Below are 27,265 nucleotides of genomic sequence, written 5' to 3'. Positions count from 1 at the left end.
TGCAAGCAAGGAAGCGGAATGGCTTAGAAATTTGCTAGAAGAAATCCTAATATGGAAGAAGCCATCTCCACCGGTCATGATAAATTGTGACAATCAGGCAACACTTTATAACGTTGCAAATAAGACCTACAATGGCAAGTCGAGACACGTGAGTCTCAGACATCAATTTGTGAGACAATTACTCAAGACAGGAGTAATTACAGTCGACTATGTAGAAACAAAGAAAAACTTAGCGGACCCATTAACTAAAGGACTTCCTAAAGTAATGGTCTCGGTTAAGAATAAGGAAATGGGACTCAGGTCTGTGAATGAAGGTTGATCGCCTTTAACGGAAACCCAACTTATGTCTTGAAATAGATAGGCAAAGTTCAACGGGTACCAACAAGTTAAAGCTTTCGCGATTATGGAATACTAGCAATTTATATTCTCTCATTTCTGAGCTAGTATTGGTTTTCTGCAAGACAAAGGATGGATGATAAATCCTTAATAAGTCCTAATTTTTAAGTGGTGCCTCGCGGAAACACCTCAAGTGGACTTACCTAAGTGAGTGTGGAGATCAGGCCGTCTCCTAAGAAAATAAGACCGTTTTCCGAAGAAGACTCATGAAAGGGATATTGCACATGGCCATTAATGTGCGGAGTATGAACACTCTGATTCACCGAAACAAGTATGTGCGACGGCTCCGGTTTCATCACTAAAGGATTCTTGGTTCAAGATACGTTCACCATAGCATTCTGATAAAGCTTTGAGTTGTTTGCACTAAGTGAAGGTTCAAATCCATAAGATACCTATCATGTATGTATAAGTTTCTACGATAATGCCAAAGTTGTTTGTTTTCTTTTATTTTGTCTTCTATATTTCGTTTTTGTTGAGTTATTTTATAACTTTCAAATTTTCGAAAATGGTGGGGGAATGTTGGAGATTTTTCAAAATTTGATAGATGGAGAGAGTCCCGAAAGGAAGTGCCTCTCTAATGAAAGGAAGATCCTTTCATGCATTTGGAAGTGAAAAGTAATTTTGAATGGGTGTACCCATTGAATTTGAAATGTGATGAGATACAGACCATGTGATGGGATGCAATCCCATCTCTCACGTTCCTATAAATTGGTTTCCATGGTGTTGAATTGTTAACAGTAAAAAAAAAAAAGAATCCAGAATCTATCTCTCTCTATTTCCTTCAACCTCTCTCTCTCAAAATTATTTTCTAGTCTTTGTTAAGTGATTTGTTTTCTTTTGGTCGATTGAAGACATTTCTTTTGGCATTATCAGATTATATTCGGAGTGTTCTCGATCTTAGTCAAGGCATACATACTTTGAACCAAGATAGTTGTTAAGACTTCATCGTATCCTGAAGGCAAAATTCCATACCCGTTGTGTACTCGTGGTTTTACCAGAAGGGGGCGAATTTCTGTCTAAAAGAATCGATATAATCGAGCTTTGAAGTTTCGTGTATAACAACATCATATTTTTCTGATTTTTTCCATTTCAAATTGTTAGCAATATATTCCAACATGATCTAGTCGGTTTGGCCGAGAAATAAAATTTCAATATAGAAATAGAAAATAATTTTCTACTCTAGATAAGATATTTTAACGGTTACGATTTACTCAATAAAAAATATCACAGCCATTTATTTGATTCTTCGTGTTTTAATCATGAAGTATAAAAGTAAGCTATCCGAATTTTGGGTCAGAATTTCTTGAAACAAAAATATAAAGATTAAAGAAACAACTCACTTTTTTGAGCTTCGATTTTCACAGCAAGATTAGGAGCTCAAGATTTTGTAATTTTCTACAAAAATGGAGGGACCTTAGTTAACTCACAAGATATTTAGTCAATCCAAGGAAGCTCTAATCGATCCACTAAATATCTTGAGGTATGATTTCAAAATCCCATATCTGATTTTTTTTTTTTTTTTTTTTTTGAGTTTTTAGTGGTGTTTTTGTGGGTGTTGTTCAATTTTTCTGGTCTATTTGGTAGTAATTTAACTGAATTTATCTTGGGATTTTGTTAAATTACTTACTTTTTGGACAACTTAGATGAATTATTTTGGGTCTTGATTTTCTGTTAAATGATGCATTTTTTAGTTTGGTTCTGCACTTTTTGTTTGATTTTATTGATCTCTGAAATCTAGGGTTTTTTTTCTGCTTAAATTTTGTTCTTATACTTACCATTTTTTTTCCAGTCTGTATGTTCAAGGTAGGTGAAGTTGTCATGGAGCGTGTACACATAGAGGCTTTAGAGTTAGACTTTCATGCACGTCGTTTCCTGTAATACTCGTATAGCCTCGGTATGTTCTTTGAAAACCAACACTTGTATCTTTTTAAAATTCTTTGCGTAACGTTCCATTTGGTTTCGTATTCTATATAATCATTTAACTCTGGTTATTCCACTTTTGTTGTTGTTTGTGTTGTCAGATGTTTTGTTTGATGGCCACACTAGCAGAGAGCTTCTGTACACCGGTGAATTTGAATGTTAGGGGACAACAGTAATATTAGTTTCTTCTTGATTTTATGTTGGTCTTTTTAGAACTTGTTATAAACTCAAAGGACCCCAAGAGTTGTGCATTTCTTTTTTTCAGTGTGTATGTGTTTGAAGTGCTTTTATCAGAAACTTATATGCCACCGACTATATCTATGCAGTCGATTCCTCTAATGTATTCTTTTTTCGCTTGGGTTGAATTTTATATTATACGGTAAATCTTCAAAAAGAAGGTTGAACAAGAATGATGCCTATGGGCTATATTTTGGGCAGCAACAATTTGAATCTAGACAAAGTACGACATAACACAATTACGATATGGAGCCCAGCCTCTAAGTTCGATGACCTTTTTTTGGCCCTGAGTCTTGTTATCGGGGTACTTTTGGACCTCAAGTAGGGCCGAAATGTTGCAGTCCAACCCCTTGCACTCACATGTATTGTCCATGTTTCGCCACATAAGTTTGACAAATACATGGAACTTGATCTAGGCTAGTGCTCGAAGAGCCAATTCAAACTGACACTGTATTCACAAAGCTTGAGTTTGAACTTATAGCGGGAGCCGTTCTTCTCAAATATGTGAGGCTATAAATATCATTATGAATCTAGAAGGTACGGCAGACCATATTACAATAAAAACAGAGTGTTCTTTTAGGCTCCTAAAACGATTTGTCTTTGTCAGTTTGTTGCCTACATATACCTGAAAGGGCAACGTTAAACATGATTCGTCATAATAGACATGCATCCATCACAACACCACCAAATTATAGTATATACCAAGTCCTTCCTAATGCAGCTCCTGGCATCATGATATGCAGCAAATATTGTGTCAAACATCATTACATTTCTTGCCAGGAAGCGTTGATCAGCTGCAGGACCATGTAGATCAAACACAAAATCTATGCAATGGAACTACGCTTTGATTTTAAAATAATGGCACTTACATAGATCAAAGACAAAAATTATCAAATTTTCCGCTCTTATAGATCCTCGGTGTGTTCATAAGTCAAGATACATAGTGGAGCAAACCTGGTTAATCTAAAAGCATGGGGTGGGACACTTAATTTTGGAAGTTGCTGACGAACAACAATCTAATACCATTAAAACTTGAGTAATAATAACTTATAAAAAGATAATATGATAAAACTTAAGTAAATAAACTCGAACTGGCTGCTGCTGCTGCATCATAAATAGAAGCTACTACCTGCTTTGGATAGGCAAAAGGCCTCCCTCAAATGTCGAAAATAGAATGGCGGAATTGATATCTGGAACAGATGAGGGTATTTCATTGATTCCAAACTCCATGAAGCTATTCTTCTTCCAGTTGTAGCAATAGAAAGATACAAGTTCCCGCTCATTCACTCTTGTTAACATTATCTGGTCATCTTTTCCGGCCACTGAATGAAAGTAGACACGACAACGATGCTTACGCCCCCAATAAAAAGGTAATGTAATAGTTAGTTCAGACCAATTCTGCTCTGAACTAGCATTAATACTAGAACTAGTAGTAGTGGTAGAATAAGCCTTCTTTTTATCATCACAGGAATTGTCAAATATCCACAACTTGGCAAGGTGACCACTCATTCTAACTAACAAACCCACACGCCCACCCACTTCTAGTAAATCGATGCCCGTTTGACAAAATAGATCGTCGTAATCCCTAGGCTGATTAAGAATGAAATCAGGGATTGGGATCTCTCTGAACTTCTCACTTCCCATATCAAATGCCAGTATACAGACAGGACGTTTAATTATGTCCCAATGCTGATTCCAGAGCGCATGAGTGGTCCAATATATAGAACCATTCACATAAACAGAAATTTGGCTGAAGTGATCCGGTGGAACCTCTTCGATCCTTCTCCATGTGTTATTTCCACGTTTTCTTGCAACTGTCAAGACCTCGCACACATTATAGATAAGATTCGATCTACTTATATTCCATATACAAACCAATTTGTGTTCATTAGTAGCAGGATCCATTCCAAGTTGACAATTCGCGTAAAACCAGTTAAAGTATATGAATTTTCCATACTTCTGTCTTTCTGTTTCTACAAGTTTTGATCTAATCCACGGCATTTCTTCTTTTGTAGCTATATTATATACACATGCACCCTTAACGGACTTCGAATTCATGAAACCGATCAAACCATTTACGGGTTTCGTAATACTTTGATAAGGCATATATTTAATCTTAGTTGTGGTATGAATGTCTATTGCAGCAGCAGGTGCTGCCGCCTCTGTTGTTGTTGAAGTTGCTATATTGCGCTGTTTAAGCAACAAATTAGCTGTCAAGAAGATGTCCTCGGAATGTAAGTTACATACGTTATTTTTTCGGTTTGGGTCAAATTTATGAACCATGATCACGAACTGTGTCTCCGATCTTGAACGTTGTAAATTAATAAAGTAAGGGTCTTGTTCGATAAAGAAAAGCCATTGTTTACATACAGACTTGAATCTCATAAGTGGCAAGGCTGGAACTCTGCTTAGTATCTCAAATAATAATGCAGTATCACCTCCAATAATACCACCACCATTACTACTTAAAGTAAGGGTCTTCTTCGCTGTTTTCGTATTTCTTTTCAAATTCTTCTTCTTCTTACTTTTCTTCTTAAATCTAAAAGGATTGACAATGGCTTTTACCCACTCCTTCTCATTAGTTCTCAACCACCACTACCAACATAGCAACAAATAAAAAAGAAGACAAGAAAAGATCAATACCAACAACAATTCCTAAATTTTTTTTCATAAATTTAGTGTTTGGATTAAAAATTGAAACTTTTTGAGGTTGAAGAAAGAGGCATAGCTAAGAAAAAAAAAAAAGGAACCACCTTTAACTTCAAAACTACACATACCAGTTTAGAGAACATCCTCTGCTTCTTGACTCCAACCAGATCACCAGGAGAGAAGAGAGTAGAATTCTTAAGCTTACCTAGGGTTTCACTTGTAAACCCCCAAAACACGATTTATATATGTGTTTGGGTTTGTCGGCAATCAATTAGTGACCTCTACTCTCTCTAAGTTTCTATAACTAACCGGTTCAGATCTAGTAGTATTTCTGTTTTGCCTCTCTTTCCTCCCTCTCTCTCTCTCTTTACAGTTAAACCGTTGTGATGGTACGAATCGATCACGACAAGATCGGATCTACTAGTTCCTCTCTGGTTTTAGTCGTGGTGGTGGTGATGTGTATGGGTTGTATGGCAAGATCTGGTGGTGCTTGGTGATGGTGATGTTGTGGTAGTGGGGGTTCAGTGGTGGTGTTTTGTGATGATGATGATATGATGGTGGTTATGGAGAAGTGGTGGTGGGATGTTGATGATGAAGCGACCGGATATTTGTGGTGGTGGTATGGTGGTGTTTTGTGATGGTGGTGTGGTGGTGGAGTGAATACTGTGGTGGTGTAAGTGATGGTGGTGGTGTGGTGGTGGCAAAAGGGTGGTGGTTTAGGGTGGCGGGGATGCAGGAGTTTGTATAATATTAAGGGTTAATTCCGTTTTGGCCCCCGATTTGTGACCAACTGGCCGTTTTAGCCCCCATAAGTGTCCGGCAGTTCGTTTTGGCCCCAAGGGCTAAATTTTTGACGAAATTATCCTCGGGGGCCAAAACAGAATTATTTGTTAAAAAGGTTAAAAACAAAAAAAAACCACATCACACCTTTCTTTATCATCCACCTCATCTTATCACTCCTCCACCACACCACCTCCTCTCCACCTCACCCTTCTTCTCCGGCGGAGTGTTGCCGGCCGGAATAAAAAATTCCGGCCGGCCACTTTAGTAAAAAAAAAAAAATTTCTCTCTCTTCTTCTTCCTTTCTCTCTCTTCTTCCTCCTTTCTCTCTCTCTCTCTCTTCTTCCTCCTTTCTCTCTCTCCTCTTCTCTCTCCCTCCTCTCTTTATCTCTCCCAATTTCCGGCGAAGGAGGTTCTCTTCGTCTGGAATCTCCCAGACGAAGAGAGGGTTCTCTTCGTCTGGAATCCCAGACGAAGAGAAGGTTCTCTTCGTCTGGGATTTCCCAGACGAAGGGGATCTGGATCTGGGGAAATCCCAGATCCAGAATTTTCCGGCGAAGGATTACCTTCGCCGGAATAGAGAGAGATAAAGAGAGGAGAGAGTGAAAGGAGGAAGAAGAGAGAGAAAGGAGGAAGAAGAGAGAGAAAGGAGGAAGAAGAGAGAGGCAGAAGAGAGAGGAAGAAGAGAGAGAAAGGAAGAAGAAGAGAGAGATTTTTTTTTTTTTTTTTAAAAGTGGCCGGCCGGAATTTTTTATTCCGGCCGGCAACATCCTGCCGGAGAAGAAGGGTGAGGTGGAGAGGAGGTGGTGTGGTGGAGGAGAGAGATTAGATGAGGTGGACAAAACAAAAAGAAAAAATAAAAATTACAGAAATGCCACCGGGGTAGAATTGGGACGTTGGATAAAATTTGGGGCCAAATAGGAAATTTTTGGGGCCAAAACGAACTGCCGGACACTTATGGGGGCTAAAACGGCCAGTTGGTCACAAATCGGGGGCCAAAACGGAATTAACCCTAATATTAAAACAGCAGCCGCGACGATTTTTCTGAGATGGAGGCGGTTCTCCGGTGATGCAATGGTTTCCGACGATGAAAGCAGTTTTTCGGCGACAATAGCGGTTTTCCGGCGAAAATGGCGGTTTTCGGCGATGTGACAGGGATGTAAATTAGTTTATTCTTATTTTGTGTTATTTGTTATTTTGGTGACGTTTAGGGTCTTTTCATCTGTGATCTATAGGATCCTTTCATTTTCGACTTTTAAGGTCATTTTCTTGAGTCGTGTGTAGTCCAATTTCTTTCTCATTATGAGGCACTTTGCATTTAAAGGTATGCAACTCTCACGATGTTTGAAGAGAGAAATAATTATGATCATCCATGTATCTATTGTGATTCAATCACGTATGAATGAATATGGTTCGCTTGGTTTCATCATCGGTAGGGAAAGGCAGGTAATGGGGTGGAGCGGTCGATTAAGAAGGCAGCTAGTTTGAGTGGGGGATTGATTTGGAGGAACAAGAAACGGGACGAGGGGGAGTAGGAGGTTGTAGTTACGAGTGCTAGTGTGCCATTCATAGAGTCTCTCCTCACCTCAGGGGAAGAACTAAGTCTTTATCGCACTTCCTGAATCGTTGGTCACCAGACCTTGGTGGGAGTAGGGGATCGCCTGCCTGGTCTACGCCCAGCAAAATGGAGCATTGTGTCTCGATGGAAATATCCCTTTAGGTTGAGTAAGAAGCTATATCTCCATAGGTTGATCGTCTCAACTCCCCTTTCTTTTCAGCAACAAGTCCACAAGGGTATGGACAGTACCCGAAGGGTAGACGGAATCCGAGTGACTAAACGGAGAGGTGTCTGCTAGTTAGCTTGGTCGGGGTTTCAATGCATCTCATTTCTTCTTTCAACCCTAAGAAACATTAAGGGACAAGCAACAGGCATTGGTCTCAACTGATCAAATTCATAGGCCCGATCGCCTCTCTCTGCAGCAAGTGCCAAATCAGTACAGTAGCAATCCGCTTTCAAGCAGGCGAGTGTAGGATAAGGAATGAGACAGGAGCAGCTGATCCTCCCCGGAATACAGTTAGTTGTACTTGGAAGCCTCAGCAAGACGTCCATGATATCCTGTCTCTTACCAACTGCAACCCTAGAGAGTTAGGTCTCTCTTCTTTAGAGAAGGAAATCCGAAGCCTAACGAGAAATCGCTCGGAAAGAGTAAATAAGAAAGAAAAAAAAAATAGCCACCTCTCAACCTAAACCTTTTTTTTGTGAAATTTGCTTTCAATTTTGAGAAATTTTGGGGACTATTTCAGAATGTCGGACAAATAGAAGGGCTAAAATTTCTAATTGGTCATAAATTTGAGCCAAATTGGAATTAACCCTTGGAGTAAGTATTTACGAAGTAGAAAAAAAAATCAATTTCTTTGTGATTAATCCGAGCACCAAATTCCCGAATCTGAAGCAAAACTCCGTCCATATCCAACGGAAATTTTCCGTGGAGGGGTAAAAGAGAGATAAATAATAATCAGAAAAGTGTGAGCTGTTCTGACAATTTGGACTGGGGTTCTCATTTTTATTTTGGACTGGAAGTAATGCTTATTTACCCTCCATTTTTTGGGCCTCTCACTCAAGAAAGCTTATACCGATCAGTTTTGGCTTGAGCAATTTCCAAATCACCTAGCGGAAACCAAACCAAACACATTTTGGTTTATCAATGTTCCAAACGAAGTCTAGCCAAGCAAGTTAGGTTTGATTAAAAAAATGTGATTGATTGGGTTTAGTCTAGTCGGTTTGGTCGAGAAAGAAATAAAATTTGAATATAGAAACAGATAAATAAGGCCAGCGCTTTCGGGAAAGGTAAATAGTTTCCGGGGTGTGAAATTTTAAAAGGAATATGTAAAATTTTGAAAATTTTCTGGAGAAATTTTCCACCTCACCTCTCTGCTCTCTCTCACCACCCCACCTCTCTCTCTTCTCCGACAAGGTCGCCGACCGGAAATTTCCGGCCGACGACCATGAAATTTTTTATTTATTTCATCTCTCCTCTATCTCAATTTTTTTTTTCTTCATCTCCTCTCTCTCTCTAAACTCCGGCGAAGGGGGTTTCCATTCGCCTGAGGTCGTCCAGCAGACCTTGAAGGTCTGTTCCGGCGGAACAGACCTACCCCCTTCGCTAGAGTTTAGAGAGAGAGGAGATGAATTTTTTTTTTTGAGAGAGAGGAGAGATGAAATAAAAAATAAATAAATACAATTTACTTTTTATGTTTGAAGGTCGCCGGACGGAAACTTGGCCGACCGGCGACCTTTGCCAGTGAAGATGATGAAGTAGCAATAAGATGAGGTGGCAGAGAGAAGAGATGAGATGGAGGAGAGAGAGAAGAGGTTAGGTGGGGAGAGAGAGGTGAGGTGGAGTGAGGTGAGGTGGAGGTTTTTATTTCCCCATAACAACTTACAAAATAAAATTGTCAAATAAAATTGACTAATTTTTTACCAAGTCTTAACAGTCCGGAAACTATTTAGCATTCCGCAAAGGGCTGGCCATAAATAATTTTCTACTCTAGATAACATATTTCAACGGTTACGATTTACTCAATGAAAAATATCACAGCCATTTATTTGATTCCTCGTGTTTTAATCATAAAGTATAAAAGTAAAGCTATCCGAATTTTGGGTCAGAATTTCTTGAAACAAAAATATAAAGATTAAAGAAACAACTCACTTTTTTGAGCTTCGATTTTCACAGCAAGATTAGGAGGAGCTCAAGATTTTGTAATTTTCTACAAAAATGGAGGGACCTTAGTTAACTACAAGATATTTAGTCAATCCAAGGAAGCTCTAATCGATCCACTAAATTTCTTGAGGTATGATTTCAAAATCCCATGTCTGATTTTTTTTTTGAGTTTTTAGTGGTGTTTCTGTGGGTGTTGTTCATTTTTTCTAGTCTATTTGGTAGTAATTTCACTGAATTTATCTTGGGATTTTGTTAAATTACTTACTTTTTGGACAACTTAGATAAATTACTTTGGGTCTTGGATTTCTGTTAAAATGATACATTTTTTAGTTTGGTTCTGCACTTTTTGTTTGATCTCTAAAATCTAGGGTTTTTTTCTGCTTAAATTTTGTTTTTATAGGTTCTTCCCAGCTGAAACTGTGGAATTAAGTGAGGATTTCTAGTTATATATGTCATTTTGTTTCCTGAAGAAAATAGTATTTGGGGTGAAGTGTGTGTATGATTTCTGTAGTTGGAGTTCAGTTTTAGGGTTAGTTTACTTGAATTTTTGATCTCTAGGTATTCTGTAAAATAAAGACATTATCTTTCTTTCCCCTTTGATGGTGTTCCCTTTTTTGGATGATAAAATTCCATATAGCTAAGGGTTCTGCTTGTCTTCTATTTGCTTTATTTTTGTAGAATATTCTTCCCTGGTTTGAGTTGATCATTTTGTATTGCCTTTTCATGCCAAAAGTAAAGTTTTATGAGTTTCCTTTTTTTTTTTTTTTTTAACTTTCATTTATTGAATTTGATCTTCTCTTATTTTGGTATTTTTATGCCAAAAAGAGTATTAGGAATTTCTTTCCCGTTGAAACTTAGAGCATCTCCAATGCAAAACTAAATAAAACTCAAACTTTACTGTGTCAAATCTCAATTGAGATTCTCTTTCGGCAGTGTTGAAATCCTCAATTCAAAAGACATCTCCACTTCAACACTCTAACAACTTAAAAAGTACTTAGGTGTCATTTCCTGGATGGGCAGTTTTGCTTTTAATATTGAGTGGACAATTGAGATCCTCAAAAGAAATCTCAAATATTGAGTTTCTTCTTGAGATATCTTAGAATTAAATGCTGCCACATCATCTTTAGACCCAAATTGAGTTTCGCGTCGGAGAGAGTTTTTTTGTAACAAACTCAAAAAATCCTAAGTGGCACATAGAGATTTTCAATTTTAGTCTTGCACTGGAGATGTTATAACTGGACTCGTCCGAATAGGGGATTCAAAGACCAAAATAGTGTTTCAAGATTAGTTTTGTTTACTGGGTTTTGTTTGGATGAAAAGTTGATGGTTCCAATTGCAAGCAGGTTAAAGCAAAATACGGAGTTCTATAGATCGATGTCTCCGCCGTTGCATGGTGTTATGGAGCAGGGAAAAAGTAATATATCTTTAGAGAAATCTTCAGTCCCTGTGGATATCGGATTCCAGACTAACTCCGAATTGAAAGAGCGTAACTACATGGGACTATCCGTTTGTCCTCCAGAAGATAAGTATGTAGTCTCGAACTTGTCTGATGAAAAGAAGAGCAATTTGAATCTGAAAGCAACAGAGTTGAGGCTTGGGCTTCCTGGACCTCAATCACCTGAGAGTGACCCAGAGCTTAACGTCAATGAGAAGCAATTCTTTTCTTTACTTCCTTCAAAGGATGGTAATTTTTCCTCAATCCAGAAGCCAGTTTTATTGGGCAACAAAAGAGGATTTTCGGATGCCATGAGTGGGATCTCCACTAGACCTACAAATTTAGGAGTCAAATCTCATTTGGTAGATGAGAACACTAGGCCTGAGCTGGAAAAGCAAAAACAGATTTTGTCCCGAGAAGGATTAAAGGATGGGATTCAAGCTGCAACTGGAAATAGCAAGACGGGCTCTTCTACTGGCACTAGTAACCTCCCTGCTGCAAAGTGAATACTTCCTTGTTCTTAAATTGTATAATGAATTGGACCTAGATTTACCAGTTTGTAGAGCTGCTAACTTTTCGTTCATTGCAGGAAACAAGTTGTAGGTTGGCCACCAATAAAATCTTCTAACAACAATATAACTTCTTCAGCTTCTAAGTGAGTACTTGTTAAAAAGAAAGTTCGGTAACATGGATTATATTTTTATCACATACGGAGTTGCTCACCTTTCTCTCATGGCAGGACACAACTTGTAGGCTGGCCTCCAATCAAATCTTCAAATAACACTTGCAATACTCCATCTTTGAAGTGAGTAACCCATTTCCAAACTTTTTGAGAAGTATATTTGGATCACCATATGAAGCTGAAGGACCTTTTTTGCTGCAGGGCGAAACCTGTTGCTTGGCCACCAGTAGATTCTTCTAGGAATACTAGTAATCCTCCAGCTTCCGAGTCAGTACTTTCTAAAATATTCCATAAAATTGTTTTCTTGTGAAGAGTTACTAACCTTCTTTTCATTGCAGAGCACAAGTTGTTGGTTGGCCACCAGTAAGATCGTTCAGGAGAAACACATTAGCATCTACTTCAAAGAACAATGATGAAGTTGACGGGAACCCTGGCCCCGGTCCCTTGTATGTCAAGGTCAGCATGGATGGTGCTCCTTATTTGAGGAAGGTGGACTTGCGGAACTACTCTACCTATCAAGAGCTTTCTTCTGCTCTTTCAAAGATGTTCCGCTGTTTCAGTATTGGTGAGTCATTGTAGAGGCTTAACTTTTTACAGATTTTGTGGTCTATTATTATGTCATGTGTGTCGAATGGCATTTAAAGGGAGTACAAGTTTTACCATGAATCCAGATACTGCTATTTCTGTATGATGTTAGGTCAATGTGGGTCTGATGGAGCTCCAGGAAGTGAAATGATGAGCGAGAGTAAACTACAAGATCTTCTACATGGATCAGAGGATGTCCTCACTTACGAGGATAAAGACGGTGACTGGATGCTTGTGGGGGATGTACCATGGGAGTAAGTTCCATTCACATGCTTTCTATTCCATTACGTTTTTTTTCTTAGATGCTTTTGGAAATGGATTTTCCATTTTACTATTTTTACCGTCTTGCAAATTGTGATGCTCTTATTGCAGTTCCCTCACTTTGTATAACCTCACACTGTGTCATGTTGTGTATGTGTGGGTGTGTATGCTTGCTGATCCAAAAGCAAAAAAAAACAGTCTCAGTAATAGAAGGACCAACAACCTAGGCAAGCACGTAGCTCAAAAGTAAAAGATTCGCAGGTGAAAGGAAAGACTAAATAACTAAATGAGAAAGTATGTTTGAAAGTGTCCTTTGGTTGTCCTTTTTCACTCACTGTCGTCGGCACCTCCTGCCGCTGTAGGAACATCTATGAATACTAGTATCCCTGCTGAATGTCAAATTCCTTATTAGGACTGTTAACTGCTTATGAGTTGTTTATCGACATGATATGGGATACTGGAAGCTCGAAAAATCATGAACAACACAACATGTTTAGGACTGTTAACCCAAAATTTTCTGTTTGATGTCATCATGAGAAATGACCATATTATCTAAGATATGCGTTACTTAATATTGTACATTTCGGATTAGAACTAAGTTGGGGTCTTTGTAGTTGTATATCAGTTTTCCTTACTCTGTACACATCCCTTGTCATTTTAATATTAATTCAAAGTTTCAAAAAAAAAAAATATTGTACATTTTAGGGCCGGAGAATAATTAATACCCTAGTCTATGTGACTCGAGGCATCTTGTTGGAAAAAACTGTATCAGAGGATTGCCGTCCTCCAAATCCTTATTGAAGACATAAAATTCTCTTAACCTACTCAAGGAAAGAAGAAAGAGAAAAACCAACTCTTTTTGCACCCATAATGTGAATGGATAACCTGAGAAGATTTGAGATTTGGTTACTCCCATCTAGTTTATTGATGGACATAAAGCAAATTTCTGATGTCTTGTCCGTTGCTTATGAAAAAAAAATGGATGAATCAAAATGACACACTGTGTTGCATCAACGACTTGATTGTAGTTTGTCTGTGGCAGGATGTTTACCGATTCTTGTAAAAGGTTGAGGATCATGAAGAGCACCGATGCCATTGGCCTAGGTACTCCTATTCTCCATTAATTTCTTCATTTTTTTGGTATATGTTTATTTTCCTCACGGAGGTTAGCATGATACACATGTGGGGCATAAGAAATTGTTACTTGTGGACAAGCCTAATTGATTAATTGTTACATTTGTCATACTTAAGGAGTTCTAGGCACGAGCTATTCAATAGTTGTTCTAGTGTCACCTTCACGCTTTAGATCCACTTGTTCTCTTTTTGTAGAACTTCATAAATTATCAATTTGCCTTCTCTCATTCACTTCCAAATTCCTTTGTAGTTCTCTTTTAAAAACATCTACAACTTGGTAATAAACGTCGAGATATTTTGAGCATAATTGCCAAATTATAAGGTTTAGAGCATCTCCAATGCTGCACCTTATTTAATAAACTCTGAGTGCCACAGACTATTAGAGTTTTTTCTTACAAACTCTCTCCAATGCAAAAACTCAATTTGGATCTCTGAAATGATGTTGGTGTCGTTAAATAAAGATATTTGAAGGGAATATTCTATTTATAAAGTGCCCTCTTAAGATAGCTCTAATTGTCCTCAGTCGTCAATATTTCTAAACCCACTTTAATCATCTCTTCATAAATCTTCAAAGTAACTAATTATTTGTGTACAAATGTAATCATGTTACATAAGAAGTCGAAGCAACTACAGAGATTTTCATTGGAGATGCACAAAAACTAGAGGATCTCTATTTTGCCACTTGGGAATGAAAATCTCAACTGGGACTTGACATATAGGACTAATAGAGATTTTTTGAAGTTTTGCATTTGAGATGCTCTTAACTAAAGACTTTGAGGAGTGTTGTTACAGAGTTACACATTTTGGTATAAATTACTATCCGTGTCACACAATACCATTCTTGATTTCTTGTGGCGCTTTTTTTATGAAGTAACTTCGACAACGTTTCGGGATTTTCCTGCAAACAAATTTCTGGTAGATAATGAACGAAGTAATCTGAAAACTTCCATAGATCTCGCAATAACCAGGGTATCCCTATAGAATCTTACCCAAAAATGAAGACCTAAACTAGATAGAATATAACATCTTCTTGAGAAAAAAAAATATAGAAACATAACATAGAAGTCTTCCCGATTCCAGTCTGCAAGCTCCTATGTTTTCATTTTTCGTTGCTGGTCGAGCCATCAACTGTTAAAGTTGTGTCAAGGGGACATGGGTATGCAGCCGTCCTTTTTCACTAACTAGTACATTTTCCAATCTGATCCAAATTTCTGACGTGAATATGATTGTTTGATCATTTGTAGCTCCAAGGGCAGTGGAGAAATGCAAGAGCAGAAACTAGCTAATGTCAGAAACAGAATAAGTCCGATATTCTAAGCAACAGTCAAAAGGAGGGAATATCAAGTGGAAGGTGAGTCAAGCAGATGAAGTAAACGGGCATGCGGTAGATGCTATTCTTATCGCTATTATAATTTTGATTGCATATGGAGTTGATGTTATTGTTGTTTTGTTTATCATTTCCGAGAGTTTATATTGAGCTATTTGACTAGCAATTTGGAGAGAGGGAGAGAGCGAGCTAGAGCGATGAACTAGTTCCTCTTTCCATCAGGAGCTTTAGTTTGTAAAGAGTTGTTGTGATGAATTTCTTGGATAAGCGTGTTTGTTTAAGTAGCTTGGAGACGTGTTGTTTCATATCCTTTGATGAACGTCTGAAGTTGATCGCATTTCTGTGGAATTTCTGGGAAGAAGATGAAGAAGAATGTTGTGGTGGATTTTGAGGATGTATTTAACCTTAAAAATGCAGTTTCTCCTGTTGCCGTAGACTTTTGTTCTTTTGCTCTTTGTTTTTGTTCTTTTTCATTCTGATACTACGGAGAAAACAATTTGTCCCCGAATGTAGAAAAAACTCATTGGGGAATTCTTTTTCATTGTGATATTGTTCTTGTTCAAAATATGAGGTTTTTTTTGCTTTGTTTAAGGCACCATATTATTATTAGGCGCCCCATTTGTCTGGGAAATACAAGGGGGACAAACATTTTTGTTGGAGAATTCTGTGATGCCCACCATTCCGTCGGAATGCCCAAGCTGTGACGCCTCGTACAAGATTTTGTTTTTGGCAAAGGCTCCACGAGCCACCCGAAAAGGCTTGACATTGGCGAGCACCACACGATTTGCCATATCTATCAAAGTACGCAACGACAACGTAGATCCACCATATGTACGACTAGGTATAGCCCGTGCCTACGACACGGTAGAAACAATTTTTTTTATGATCTTCATCATCCATTGAATGATATTAATAAAAAACATGAGATGATTATGAGATCTTCATACCTTACATTGCAAATAAGGATATAAAAATACCACTAATATCCAAAAGGATTGAACTTCCAGTACATTAGTTGATAAGATTATACCACTAAAAGCTAATACTATTCCATGGCCAAAAAGATTGAACTTACCCGGCATTAGTCGTTCTTTGGACAAACATTGGATGATTACATGGCAAAATTTGGCAGGTCTATACCTATACCCTAACTACTATTTCCCATCACGTGACTCTTTTCTTGAGCAATAGCGAAGAAACTTGTTAATCTTTCGATTCAGAGTCTTATGCCCCATGCCTTGGCTTTTTCAAATATTTTTCTACAGTTGGTTCCTTGAGTCTTGAACAACCTCTCCATAACAACTGGTAGGTTAAGTTATCTCACTTAACTAATATAAGAATTTCCTTATTCAATTGGTAAGTGTCAAGCGTGATTTTGATCTACTTGTACAATTCTATCATAGTTCTGCATCATCACCACCCAAGCCAGAAGAAGAAAAAAACACCATATGAACACATTTTTAAACTGATAGGAATATATCGCTCTCGACAATGAAATTGTTAGTGATAGTATTCTTACGTGTATATAACATCAGGATCTTTAATCGAAGTGTCATTACCAGGAGAAAAGCAGTAGCAGAAAATGCTCACAAGGTACTCTTTGTAAATGGAAAAGCATTATGTCTTTGACCTGCAGGACAAAGTATAAACATTAGAGAAGCTTAAGCATAATTTTGTATTTAAAATAATTTCAAAAGTTCCATTCTACAGATTTCTTAGTTGTTATGTTAGATTTTCCTTGCTCTTTATAGTTTTAAACAAAGAGTTCTGAATGTATATCTGAAGAGACGAACACTACTGAGAAACAAATTTGGCCAATGAAATCCAAGCAAAATAATACACAAAATAAGATCTTTTACATTCTTTCATATAAATGTACCAAGACCTTGAATACTTTCATAATACACAAAATAAGATCTAGAAGTTGAGGTTCCTTCTATATTTTTATTTGCTTGTATGTGGTTTTGAAGTTGTATTTGAAATACTTGTTCTTATTTGATACTTTCATACAGATTTATGTCTTGTCTGAGTTGCTGTCATTTGCTATACGGGTCCTAGAAAATGGCATGGTTTCATTTTCCTATTCTCTTCAACAATTATTTTTTTGCAAGTGCATGCCTATGCTTCTTATATGAAGGGGAACCTACTCTTTGACCTTGATCGCAATTGGGACACTGCACTAATGAATTTCAAAAGTGCCAGGTGCATTAATCTGTTAGACTTATTTTTGCTGCTGCTAGTTCACATATCAATGTTCTCTAAAATAGATAAGAATGACAGGGCTGTTTACGAGGAACTTGGAAAGTGTGGTGACCTAGAAAATCAAGTATCGTGTCGTGAACGTGTTGAAGAGTTGGAACCCAGCATCCGCTACTGCCTACACAAAGCCGGTGAATCAAATATACAAATATCTGAGCTTTGGGATATTGGAAAGATGGAAGGACCTGCATTGGACCTCTTTAAAGCTAAGCTAGAGGTATTATTGTTTGTGAGCTGATTTTTTCCATTGTCAACACTAAGCTTGCATGAACTATATTCTGTTTTTAGTAATAGAATTTCTCTTCAATATTCACATGATAAAATTAGCTTCTTCCTGCCTTAGCCGCCAAATATGTCAATCAAACTTCATTGATCTTTATCCAACTATGTGAAGCCCAAAAACTAAAGCTCCTATCTCGAAACCTGTAATTTTGTTTACTTAAAATGACTTGAATTGGATTGTTATTGTACAAGTAACAATTATTGAGTGCATAAGTTAGTATGATGAGTTCCCCTTTCATCCAAAATATGAGTCTAACACTAACCATTTTCGGATCTGATTAGATTCAATTGAACCTGAACATTTTATTGCATTTTCAGAAATCAGTACTAAACCACCATAATCAAACCATAAAAAGATGGTCACTGGACAGGTTACCAGATACTAAAATGAGCCAGAGAATGGAAAAATCACTTATAGCTTTCACGACATTATATCAAGCTTAGGATTTTTTCCTTAGAAGGTGTTTGATCTCAAGTTGTTTTTCGTTCGGCAGATATCTGGTATTTGAAAGACAACGATTAAAGTTAGGAAATTAAGGTTTTTCTTAGTAACCAGAATTTCCGAGATGATTCCCAGTGGAAGAACTGCTTCTAACCAGAATTTTATTGATTCTCAAAGCTGTTCGGATGTCTTATACGAACATCCGCGAACCTAAAACGAACCAAAAAAGTATATCTCTCACCTTCAAATTCATGTAAATGAAGGATACAACAAATGTAGAAAAAAAATAATAAAATCATATCAATGGAGGATATAGTTACTTAATCAAACAAATCTGCAATATATAATATGAATGAGACTTTGTATGGCTGCAATTTTGATAAAAGAAAAAACATACCTATTAAGCTTCTTTCTTCGTGCTATTTCATGGAACACAAAATAGTTTGAATCAAACACAGAAAAAAAAAGTTAAACAACATTATAATTTTCTTAAAAGCATTTAATAACAGAGTTTGATATGAAGGTAAGGACAACCGAGAGTTTTGGACGAGGAAAGTGCAGATACACAGGTTAATCATCAGTCTTATCTTTCTATCTTATCGCTTACAAAACTCATATAAAACTTGGGAATGAGGCCAGGTACTTCATCTAACAAATAAACTTCCATTTTTGAGTTTTTGTTCAATGACTTCTGCTTTGGGTTTACTTTGTCTATTGAATTTTATTACAGGTAGCTTATATTCTGGATCAAGCTAAACCTTTGGAAAGCGAGATGCTTCAATGCATTAAGCAGCAAGGACTTCATATCACCCCTCGAATTCTCATTGTAGTCTATATCGTTATTATACCGTGTATATGAACCTTGTTAATTATATATATATGTCTTTCTTTGTCTGATCGACTAAATCATCATTTGATGCTCAATTTTTCTGATTAATTCAGGTGATAAGACTGCTACCCGATGCAGTAGGTACTACTTGCGGCCAACGTCTTGAGAAAGTTTTTGGAACAGAGCATGCTCACATTCTCCAAGTTTCTTTCAGAACTGAGAAAGGGATTGTTCGTAATTGGATCTCGAGGTTTGAAGTATGGCCTTACTTGGAGGCATACACTGAGGTAATTAATTATTTTTATCTATCGACGATGGCTTTCACATAACCCGAATTTCAAGTTTCTAATAGTTCTTTCTCGTGGGTTCTTAGGATGTCGCAAATGAGTCGGAAAATTATACTTAATATGATTATCCAATGGATGTGTCAGATTGTAACAATTCTTTCCTATGTACTTGTGTTTGTCTTCAGATATTAGTGCGCAAGAAGCGTTTACCAAAGCCATAGGGGCTTGTCTAGATCTAGAGTATAGGTGGGACAGATTGAAGTTTCACTATTCGAGCTACCAAGGGGTCGGAAATATTTTAACATAACTCTAGATCCTAAGCAGCTCGCCTAATCCAGATTCAAGTGGTGAAAATACTTCTTTAACCGCATTAAGCGAATTAAAGAAAGACTCTACGGGATCATTAACAGACACCATTTACCAAAACCTAATTTTAAGCAATTCTAATGCAAAAATTACCATTTTTCGCAAATCATTCTTTTTCCCATCAAGAAAACAATTAAATCACGTTAACCAATTCATTCTACCACTGCTTCCACCAGAAAAATAAAAAATAATGAATTGAAATGATTAACGGAAAATATTACCGTGAAGGCATGTCTAGCTTAGCATCCCATGAGTTGCAGAGTGCTTTGCAAAACTAACCTAGTGTATCAAAACAATTCACTTCCATTCCCTTCTTTATCCCCATCACCACCAATGACAGGGACAACTATATACAACATATTTGGCGATTCCGCCATCTTTGATTTGTTCTCAAAACTTGAAACTGCAAGATTTAAGTAATTAATGCAGATCGAAGACTTATCGCGCACTAAAATGAAGAAGATTAAGGTCCTATCTTCATAGTTGGTTATGGAGAATTCTCTATTCATCTATAAATCTCCATAACCAAAAATCAAAATCAATGTTACTTACTTTGATCTCAACTTACCTTTAATTATGAAGAAGATTAAGATCTGTATTGGTTCTTCTATTATCATCTTAAAAAATTCTTTAATCATCTCGACTAATACTACTATCATTAATTTTGTTTCCTTCAAAACAACTTTTTTTTCCCACATTCTAGTTGAGTAATTTTATCAAACATCTTAACACCAATTTCTGATTCACAAGTTTTAATATGTAAAAACATCTTGTGAAACTTTGCTTGTCATTGGATGGGTAAATTGTCACCACCACTATCATTTAAGAAGAACAAGTGGAAAATGGGGAGAGAAAGAAGGAACAGAAGAAGATGAAGAATTGAGAGGAACTAAGAAATAAAAAGAAAAAGTATAGCAGAAAAAGGATTTCTAACTGTTTGATGAGCTTTTTACCGTTATCTTCTTTGTTGGTTCCAGATACTTGAATTCTCCATAAGGATTAATGGTTGTTGATTCGGACTTTTTGAATTCCTCGTGAAGATTTCAACACAGTTCTCTCTATCGGGCAAAATCTATGGAATAGAAAGATGTTTCACAAGAGACAAGTAGATGAAAAGAGTAAAACGGAAGGCACCTAAATCACTTTCTCTCTCTCCTAATTACTCAAGAATTCACTAATGAGTTTAATTGTGTAATGAATGATGAAGCACCAAGTTCTTGGAGGAACGCCATCGGACGGGAAGGGAGATGATGGATTTTGGTGTTCCACCGTGTACGCTGAAGCGGGCAGCAACAGTAGCGTTGGATAACATCAATGGTCAGGATCGACCTTAGATTAGAGATAGGATCCTCCTCATTTTTTTGCATCCTACTCAGATGTCCACATCCTTGTCCAAGTAAGCAGAAGGTTGCATTTATTTTGTCCTAGTCAACAAAACAAGCTCTGTTTTGTTATATAGATTTTTGTCCTCACTTAACCACCACCCACCCGTAGTGCGAGGTTTTGTTCCACAGCGGGAGACCTCGGCACTTACCAAGCTTATCCGTACACTTATAGTCAAGGTCTGGACATTCTCGCGAGCCATGTGAGACTACCTACCTCACAAGCGAGCAAGGTACTATGTTGTCCATTTCGCCCTGACCGAACCAGAAGGGGACTATTCTGTCCCTCCGATCCAATTCCCACCCCTAGTTTGGCCTAATCAATTAGATGTGGATGGACATTTGGGGGTGTTCCAGTACCAATACTCGCAAGTTCAACAAGCTATCCTATCGCAGAAGCATATCTGCTCTGTTCTCTCTCTCTCTCTCTCTAAAATTGATCCTCTTCATACAAATCTCATCATCCCCTTCTGTCATCTTCAAAATCTCTACTAGCTAATCAATCAGAATCCGAAATGGCGTTAAGGGTTCCTTTATTTTCCCCCAAATTCCACACAACCCTCTTCAAATTCCAAATCAGTCATTCAATTCTAGAAACCCCTTTGAACATCAAAAGAAAACCCTTTTTTTGCTGTACCAACAACATCAGTGATGCAGAACTTGCAGCAGGATTAGCAGTAGAGATGGCAAAAATAAAGACACCATTAGTGCAGAGAAAAGAAGCCATGAACAAAAGCAAGGAGCTTTTATTTGAAGAATTCTGTTTGTACCTTGATCTGAAACAGGAAGAGGTGAAACAAACATGGGGAAAAATGGATGAAATAAACAAGATGGGTTTGGTTAAAGGGTTTGTTTCTGAATGGAGTATTTCTTTTCATCCTTTATCTTCAAGATCTGTCAAACAATTGATAGAAGAATACTTGAATGAAGATAATGATTCTAGGGTTTCTTCTCCTTCTTTGATGTTTCCTGATTTTAAGAAGATGTTTGGTTTTTCTCAGGATAAACAAACTAGTGACATGTAATTGGTTTGATCTTTTATAATATCAAATGTTTAAACAAGCTTTCGAATTAATCTAGGTTTGTAAGTTGTGGTTGTTAATGATGAAAAACCTCACTTTTTTCTAATTTTCTGCAAAAAAAATTGATGAACCTTAGTTATCCAGGAGGATATGGGTGCATAACAAATCACAGAAACCAGTGTATTGTGTCGTGATACGGAGGTCACTGCATTGAAAGTAATTTCGGAACAAACTTGGTACAAATTGTATTCTGCAGTCACTCTCCAAGGATTTACTGCAACTACTGTTATTTGTTCTCGCACTAAAAGAAATAGTATTGGGGTCGAAAATTTTTTACTCAGTACTTATAAGAAGATGGATTTCGTTCTTATATTGTCTGAAAATTTCACAAATGTAAAGTCATAGATCATCCCATGGAATAACGCCACATCCCAATATAAGAGGAGGAAATCTAGCTGTTCGCTATTATCTTCCAGCAAATATGAAAACGGCGATGCAAAGGTACATTCTAAGACAGAAGCCCCAATCGAGGAATACCATAGATAATATCATGAGCTTAATTCACCTCATAAGATGTATCACAAGAGTGTGATTTTAACTATACTATAAATGTACAAATCGTTTAAAAGTCCGACAAATGCAACATGTCTTGGAATTATAGTACAGACTGCGCTTTAGAGTTTATTGCGACCGTAGTTGAAGTAACACTCCCTAGAAACAAGGAGGAAAGAGAAGCAAAAATTACTCTCAAGGCTATTCAACGGGCTAGCAAAGTGAACCTCATACGTGCGGTTATAAAGAGCGACACTGGAAACTTAATTAGAAGCCTCATGAAGGCAGAGAGCCATCCTCGTGGCAAGCTCAAGTCACAGTTCAAGACATTAGAAGTAGTTGCAAAGGTTTCGATCAACTACAATTCCAACATATATCTCGAAATCAAAATAAATTAGCTTAGCGGATAGCGTAGCTACAGAGGCGAGGCAAGGAAATAGCAATGGGGGAAGCCTGAAATGTTATTCCTTCTTTTCTTGATTACTTGTATCTTGATGTACCAATTTGAGTTAATTCTTAATATATATATATTTTTTGTTTCAATCAAAAAAGGTTAGACTGACTAAAATATTTTTTTTACGACTATTGTGATGAGAAATGCTTCGTTCTCTTGTGTCTTATTTAGAGTTTGACTCAGAAGCTAGTCTGATATTTTTCTGACTACATTCTTTCCTCAACTACTTTCTTCAAAATCTGGACTACTAAAAGAAATCATGAGCAGTTTTCTCAATGTCAACAGAAACTCAAACATATCTTGAAAGATCAAATGAAATATAAGATTAATTACAATAATCAACAACTTCGTTGAAATACATAAAACACCCACAGTTCCTGTAACTTTGCAGAAGAAATATCCATCAATATATCGACTAGGCTCCGCCGAGATTTTTTTTTTCTCAAACTTGTTACTTATAGCCTGATAACTGTTACACTCCAATTATAACTCCAAATGAATCGAATAATACAAAACTCAATGTGAATCTATGATGAGGATTACGTTTTCTATCTTATTTGAAGTCAAGAAAACAAAAGGATCGTGATCTTAGTTTTGGGGTTTTTCTACCTTTGATCGAATTTTCTGTTCCAATACAGAGATCTCTGTTTCCAAACTGAACATCCTATTAAGGGCATGCATATTTTCGAGAGTCTCGCTTAGGGTTCTTGTGTCACTTCCATCACATCTTAGATGCTGCATTGGACCATGAAGGATTTTGTTCACTATACCACGGCTTAAATCATCCACTGCTTTTCTAGTTTTCTTTGGAATATCATCTCCCATCTTTGAAAGACACTTTTCTAGCTCTGCCAGTCTAATTCCTTCAACAAAAGTTCTCAGTTTCTTGATGGTAGGAACTGTCTCTAATGAATCTCTCCATGCTTCAAATTGTTTGGATTCTTCGGCAATAATAGACTGAGCTTCCATTGCCTTTCGGAGTCGATCTTCCTTGTTAGCAGCCACTACCTCCTTAAGATCGTCAACATTGTAAACTTTTGCTGTCTCGAGATCCGAGACACAGGATCCCACGTTTCTAGGAACCGAGATATCGATGAAAAGCCTTGATCCACCTAATTCTGAACCCACATGACAAAGCCCCTCGACATGTTCCTTCATAAACAGCGGAGTCTCTGATGCCGTGCTCGTGAAGATAACGTCAGCTTCAGAAGCACAACTGAGCATCTCTGTCAATGGTTTATAGATAATTTCAATGCTGTTAAATTCTTCACGAATTGCAGCAACTCTCTCCTCAGATCGATTAACAACAATCATCTTAGTACATCCTTTAGCTACCAAGTGTTTGATCACGAGCTTTCCCATTTTGCCAGCTCCAATTACTAGCATTCTAGTAGCGGGTAAGGAAGATTCTGGAAGCTTCATCAACGCAAGCTCGACAGCAGCCGAACTAACAGAAACTGCCCCAGATGCAATGTTGGTCTCAGTTCTAACACGCTTACCAACAGTAATGGCATGCTTGAACAACGAACTGATGTTCCTCCCAAAGCCTGAGACTCCTTGACCAACTTTGACGACTTGTTTAACCTGCGCGAGGATTTGTCCTTCTCCTAGTACAAGAGAGTCAAGTCCAGCTGATACTTCAAATATGTGTTGTGTAGCATCATTGTCACGTAACAAAAAGAGATGCTGCCGAAGCTCTGAAACAGGAATCCCACTTGTCTGTCACAAATAAAAGTCGTTTAACTACATATATATTTTCAATTTTACAAGAACCAAGGTAACTTGAAAAATATAGTTGAGCATGAATTCTGAAGAAGTTCTTTCAATCATAAGAGGTATTTGGCCAAAAGGAAATAAATATAAGCTATGCTTGCAGTCGTGCAGATAAATAAAAATGATATAAGATGGAGTACAAATAGGGTGAGATGTGATTACCTTGGCCATCCAATCAGTAACTTCCCTAAGTCCCCGATGCCAAGATAGAGCCACCACATATATTTCCATCCTGTTACATGTACTAAGAACAGCAGCTTCTTCAATATGATTCAGACCACAAAGTTCCCCAATTGCTCTAGGCCACTCTGCTTCTGGAATGGCAAGTTTCTCCCGCATCTCAACTGGTGCCGTGTGAACACTAAGCCCTACAACCACAATGCTGCTCTTTTCCTTTGTGTACCCTGATTAAAAAAAAGTACAATTATGAGAATTCCAAAAGATCCAAATCCTAAAACGATTATAGGTAAGAAAAATTAACAAAATAAATTTAAATCAAGGCAACCTATAGAGAACCAAACCAAAATGAAGGATATATCAATTATGGCTAAATGAAATAACGAGTTCTGCAGGTTTGCAACGGATTTTGGACAATAAGGTCATTACATTTTTATGTGGGAAGATACTTATCATTCCCTATTGAAAAACTTGGGAACTAGAAAACCAGTGAACTACAAATCCATGTGAGTTTTGCTGGTTGCTACTCCAATTGCCAAGTCTCTCCCCGAGTCCCAAGCGACTCGCCTAAAGAACTACTTAGTCAGATAAAGGGCTTCTGAAGACTACTATAAGAATATAACGTTCCAAACAAGTCATGTACATTCATAATAGATTTAGATCGGGAATGCAATATATTCAAACGAAAGCATAGGATAATAACACTACGACAAGTTACCCACTTGAATTCAACATTCGAAAACATAATCCTACTATATCAACTACCATTTATACTGATACACAACTACAAATATACCTAACAACATTTCAAAACGAACACCGTTCTTACTACATAGAGTTTCTTGTACGAGATTACAAGAAACAACAGCAAATGCTGCAAACTTTGCGAGGAAATGCTTTCACTAGTAATTTCCAATCACAGAACAGATAGAACAACCTTCTCAAATATAATAGCAACTCCCCATATTAGGGATTTGCAAAGTTTTTAGATATTAATGATTAACACCGAATAATTCAGTCTTTCCTATAGATATTCATAAACAAACGACCCAATTCCTCCAGCAATTCATACAAAAAGCTATTTTTTTTTCTATTTTGGACAAATTTGTGATCAGATTGTGATCAGAGGAATCAAATTGTGGGCAATAAACCATATTCCACAGTTTTACAAATATGAAGCAGAACTCCTGAAGCAAAACCTTAAAAAAGAAAAGATGGGCTTACTATCAATTGCTGAAGTCTTGAGTTGTTCCAGAGCAGAAAAGCTAGAAGCCCTAGAATTATCCTTATCTTCACTAACCAAAACTTCAGAATTACATCTAGGGTTCATAGAAACCCCTCTTTTCACAAATCTTCTCTTGGTTCCAATTGGTTTACAGGAAATTCTAAATTGAGATGGAGATCTTATTGATGAAGTCCTATAAGTTAAAGACTCCATTGTTTTCAAACTTCCAACAGCGGTGGCAAATCCACTTGCAGATGCCATTCTAAGAGAAAAAGAAAATGGGAATTCACCAAATCTTCAAAACCCACCCTAACCCTAGAAAACCCAGACCAATTGGGATTAAATTAAGAGATGGGTATGTTTAGTTTTGAAGAAAAGTGAAGAAGTTGGATAGAGAAAGGAAGTTTTGGTGGGAGAAGGTGGGGGGATTGACTAGAGGAAAATTGTTAATTAGTGGGAGAGAGAAGGTTGGATTTTTGTGAATTTTGAATGGTGGGTTGAAAACACAGTCTATCCACACTCCTCTCTCTTCAATTTCTCTCTTTCAATTTCTCTCTTTCAATTTCTATTCATAATTTGATTGTTTCTGAGAATGATGGATGATTCTTTCTGCCAAATTTCCTCTTTTGGAATTTGGGTCTGTTTTTCTTTCTAATTTCTCAGGCTGCAGATGTGGCCTTTTCTTGACCTAAAAGTAAACGTGTGTTACCCAGACGACCTTTTCAACCTTGGGGGTTCCATAGACAGTCCATGGGTTTTTTTTTTTTTTTTTTTGTTCGGTTGAAAGCCGTTTTTTTGTTGTTGAAAAGGATGAATACATCAAAAACTGCAATCGCGTTTGATTACGGTATAAATATGATAGAGGATATTGTACAACCGACATTCTAAATTTGTTCCTTGTGGTTCTTCTTTGATCATTTTGCTAATGTGTTTGCATGAAAAGGCTGTCATTGTATCATCTACCTAGAATCTTAGAGGTGTTGAATGGGGTTCTGATTGTTCCTTTTGATGTTGATAAACTGTGTATCTTGAGAGATGAATCACAACATTCTAACAAAAATGAACCTTCAGTTTCCACACTAGTTCG

At 37.2% G+C, this 27,265-nt stretch overlaps 4 protein-coding genes and 2 long non-coding RNA genes across 8 annotated transcripts; 3 read left to right on the top strand and 3 right to left on the bottom strand.

Moving 5' to 3' along the window:
- The first annotated feature begins 1,658 nt into the window (after positions 1-1,658).
- LOC147551941 (uncharacterized) lies at positions 1,659-2,655 on the top strand. Its single transcript, XR_015238549.1, has 3 exons — positions 1,659-1,876; positions 2,186-2,290; positions 2,418-2,655. It is a non-coding gene; the product is annotated as an uncharacterized LOC147551941 (long non-coding RNA).
- Positions 2,656-3,378: 723 nt separating this feature from the next.
- LOC147551940 (putative F-box protein At1g32420) lies at positions 3,379-5,951 on the bottom strand. Its single transcript, XM_086671658.1, has 2 exons — positions 5,331-5,951; positions 3,379-5,148 (listed from the first exon to the last, which is right to left on the bottom strand). The coding sequence occupies exons 1-2, from the start codon at positions 5,343-5,345 to the stop codon at positions 3,679-3,681; spliced, it is 1,485 nt and encodes a 494-aa protein (XP_086527784.1). The 5' UTR covers positions 5,346-5,951; the 3' UTR covers positions 3,379-3,678.
- A 3,043-nt stretch (positions 5,952-8,994) lies between these two features.
- Positions 8,995-15,562, top strand: LOC147551939 (auxin-responsive protein IAA8-like). Its single transcript, XM_086671659.1, has 9 exons — positions 8,995-9,834; positions 11,048-11,641; positions 11,729-11,794; positions 11,879-11,944; positions 12,023-12,088; positions 12,160-12,386; positions 12,519-12,660; positions 13,710-13,771; positions 15,046-15,562. Exons 2-9 carry the CDS (start codon positions 11,079-11,081, stop codon positions 15,081-15,083), a joined length of 1,230 nt encoding a protein of 409 aa, XP_086527785.1. The 5' UTR covers positions 8,995-9,834; positions 11,048-11,078; the 3' UTR covers positions 15,084-15,562.
- Positions 15,563-16,061: 499 nt separating this feature from the next.
- LOC147551937 (uncharacterized) lies at positions 16,062-22,652 on the bottom strand. 2 transcript variants are annotated; one of them, XR_015238551.1, is made up of 4 exons: positions 20,162-22,652; positions 17,443-19,996; positions 16,648-16,758; positions 16,062-16,533 (listed from the first exon to the last, which is right to left on the bottom strand). It is a non-coding gene; the product is annotated as an uncharacterized LOC147551937 (long non-coding RNA). The 2 variants fall into 2 exon arrangements; XR_015238550.1 differs by having other exon boundaries at positions 20,547-20,883.
- Positions 17,216-19,128, top strand: LOC147551938 (uncharacterized). 2 transcript variants are annotated; one of them, XR_015238548.1, is made up of 5 exons: positions 17,216-17,330; positions 17,409-17,604; positions 18,621-18,680; positions 18,842-18,937; positions 19,054-19,128. XR_015238548.1 is itself a non-coding variant. In XM_086671661.1 (5 exons), the coding sequence occupies exons 1-4, from the start codon at positions 17,260-17,262 to the stop codon at positions 18,865-18,867; spliced, it is 339 nt and encodes a 112-aa protein (XP_086527787.1). In that variant the 5' UTR covers positions 17,222-17,259; the 3' UTR covers positions 18,868-18,937; positions 19,054-19,128. The 2 variants fall into 2 exon arrangements, 1 of the variants encoding a protein (XP_086527787.1); XM_086671661.1 differs by having other exon boundaries at positions 17,222-17,330; positions 18,635-18,680.
- A 618-nt stretch (positions 22,653-23,270) lies between the features above and the next one.
- LOC147551936 (glutamyl-tRNA reductase 1, chloroplastic-like) lies at positions 23,271-26,999 on the bottom strand. The gene is made up of 3 exons (XM_086671657.1): positions 26,178-26,999; positions 24,939-25,180; positions 23,271-24,722 (listed from the first exon to the last, which is right to left on the bottom strand). The coding sequence occupies exons 1-3, from the start codon at positions 26,437-26,439 to the stop codon at positions 23,592-23,594; spliced, it is 1,635 nt and encodes a 544-aa protein (XP_086527783.1). The 5' UTR covers positions 26,440-26,999; the 3' UTR covers positions 23,271-23,591.
- Between the last annotated feature and the right edge of the window lie 266 nt (positions 27,000-27,265).

Source organism: Eschscholzia californica, unplaced genomic scaffold (assembly GCF_041429995.1).
Source record: "Eschscholzia californica isolate CP2 unplaced genomic scaffold, dmEscCali1.0.p SCAF_3, whole genome shotgun sequence".
Taxonomy (NCBI): Eukaryota; Viridiplantae; Streptophyta; class Magnoliopsida; order Ranunculales; family Papaveraceae; genus Eschscholzia; species Eschscholzia californica.
The sequence above is the reverse complement of the archived record's forward strand: the minus strand, read 5'-3'. Positions and strand labels throughout refer to the sequence as shown.

Coding starts and splice junctions, on each gene's coding strand:
- LOC147551936 (XM_086671657.1), bottom strand. CDS start 26,439: ATGGCATCTGCAAGTGGATTTGCCACCGCTGTTGGAAGTTTGAAAACA. Junction 25,181..26,177: donor CAAGACTTCAGCAATTGATA/GTAAGCCCATCT, acceptor TTTTTTAATCAG/GGTACACAAAGGAAAAGAGC. Junction 24,723..24,938: donor TTACTGATTGGATGGCCAAG/GTAATCACATCT, acceptor TATTTGTGACAG/ACAAGTGGGATTCCTGTTTC.
- LOC147551938 (XM_086671661.1), top strand. CDS start 17,260: ATGAAGGGGAACCTACTCTTTGACCTTGATCGCAATTGGGACACTGCA. Junction 17,605..18,634: donor TCTTTAAAGCTAAGCTAGAG/GTATTATTGTTT, acceptor TTTGATATGAAG/GTAAGGACAACCGAGAGTTT. Junction 18,681..18,841: donor AGGAAAGTGCAGATACACAG/GTTAATCATCAG, acceptor ATTTTATTACAG/GTAGCTTATATTCTGGATCA.
- LOC147551939 (XM_086671659.1), top strand. CDS start 11,079: ATGTCTCCGCCGTTGCATGGTGTTATGGAGCAGGGAAAAAGTAATATA. Junction 12,387..12,518: donor GTTCCGCTGTTTCAGTATTG/GTGAGTCATTGT, acceptor GTATGATGTTAG/GTCAATGTGGGTCTGATGGA. Junction 13,772..15,045: donor CACCGATGCCATTGGCCTAG/GTACTCCTATTC, acceptor GATCATTTGTAG/CTCCAAGGGCAGTGGAGAAA.